The 1,002-nt window shown below is 36.5% G+C and overlaps 1 protein-coding gene across 1 annotated transcript in view; it reads left to right on the forward strand.

Annotated features, from left to right (window-relative positions):
• The window catches only part of LOC119587576 (carbohydrate sulfotransferase 9-like), a 16,279-nt gene that overhangs the window by 1,431 nt on the left and 13,846 nt on the right, over positions 1 to 1,002 (forward strand). Inside the window, exon 2 of the mRNA XM_037936288.1 lies at positions 823 to 923. Coding sequence (XP_037792216.1) covers positions 823 to 923 — 101 coding nt within the window. The remainder of the gene's footprint in view (positions 1 to 822; positions 924 to 1,002) is intronic.

A 1,002-nucleotide genomic window follows, 5' to 3' on the forward strand; every position in this document is an offset into this window, starting at 1 on the left:
ATTTCACGCCTGTTAATAATTTGTAATGACTGCTAGGTTTTTAACTGTTGATAATGTTGCGTAAAGTTTCACTACATATTAGTTTCATATGATTTTGCCACGTTTATTCCTGAGTAAGGCAGAACATCTAGAAGTCATGGCTGAACTAGTGTCATGTATCATATATAAACCCGAGTCTCCGGTTTTACTTTACTAAGGAACTATCCCCCAGTCTTCTTATACTCAAACTTTAATTAACAAAGTCTGTGACTCTAACTTGACCGTTACTTCACAGTCAAGCTCTCAAAAACGAGTATATCAATATACGGTCGCCTTGTTGTACGATATCCATTGTAGTCAGTTTAGTCAGTGTAGATACACAGTGTAGATTTTTAACGTCCCCTACCCCTCGTACAGAATAAATAAGGAAGATACTAAAATAATACAAAAGCTGAATTCGTCTTAGACCGGGGATAAGAGGAAGGATAAAGATATATCAAAATTACCCCTCCCTCATCCCATCTTATAGCTACCACTGCATAAGTGGCATTTTCTTTTTTCTTTAGATCTGCAAAATACATTGTATTCATATGTTGTTCAATCAACATAAACCTCTCCGGATAAACAAGATACATGAGATTTTTTTATGTAAAGCACTTCTATCTTTGTCAACTCTGACACTTCATACACTAGGAAAGTGCATATGATTTTTTTCTTGTTATTCTTATTCTTACTGATATCAATTTTATAATAATTTTAGATGTCTTAGGTCACAACAGCAACCATATTCAGAGGAAAACTGTGAACTTCATTTGCATTTATGACCTTGATATTTTCCGGCAGGCAGGCTGCAGTTCGCTGAAACGCCATCTGTTGCGTTTAGCGGGAGTTCCTGACACGGTTAATGTTCACTCGAACCAGGCAAGAAGAGCCATATCAGTTAGGTAAGGATATCTGTTGTGATTAACTTCGTTGCACTATTAAACTGTTCATTCTCTTTTCCCCTTCAACCCCTCACAACTC

This window comes from Penaeus monodon, chromosome 22, assembly GCF_015228065.2.
Source record: "Penaeus monodon isolate SGIC_2016 chromosome 22, NSTDA_Pmon_1, whole genome shotgun sequence".
Taxonomy (NCBI): Eukaryota; Metazoa; Arthropoda; class Malacostraca; order Decapoda; family Penaeidae; genus Penaeus; species Penaeus monodon.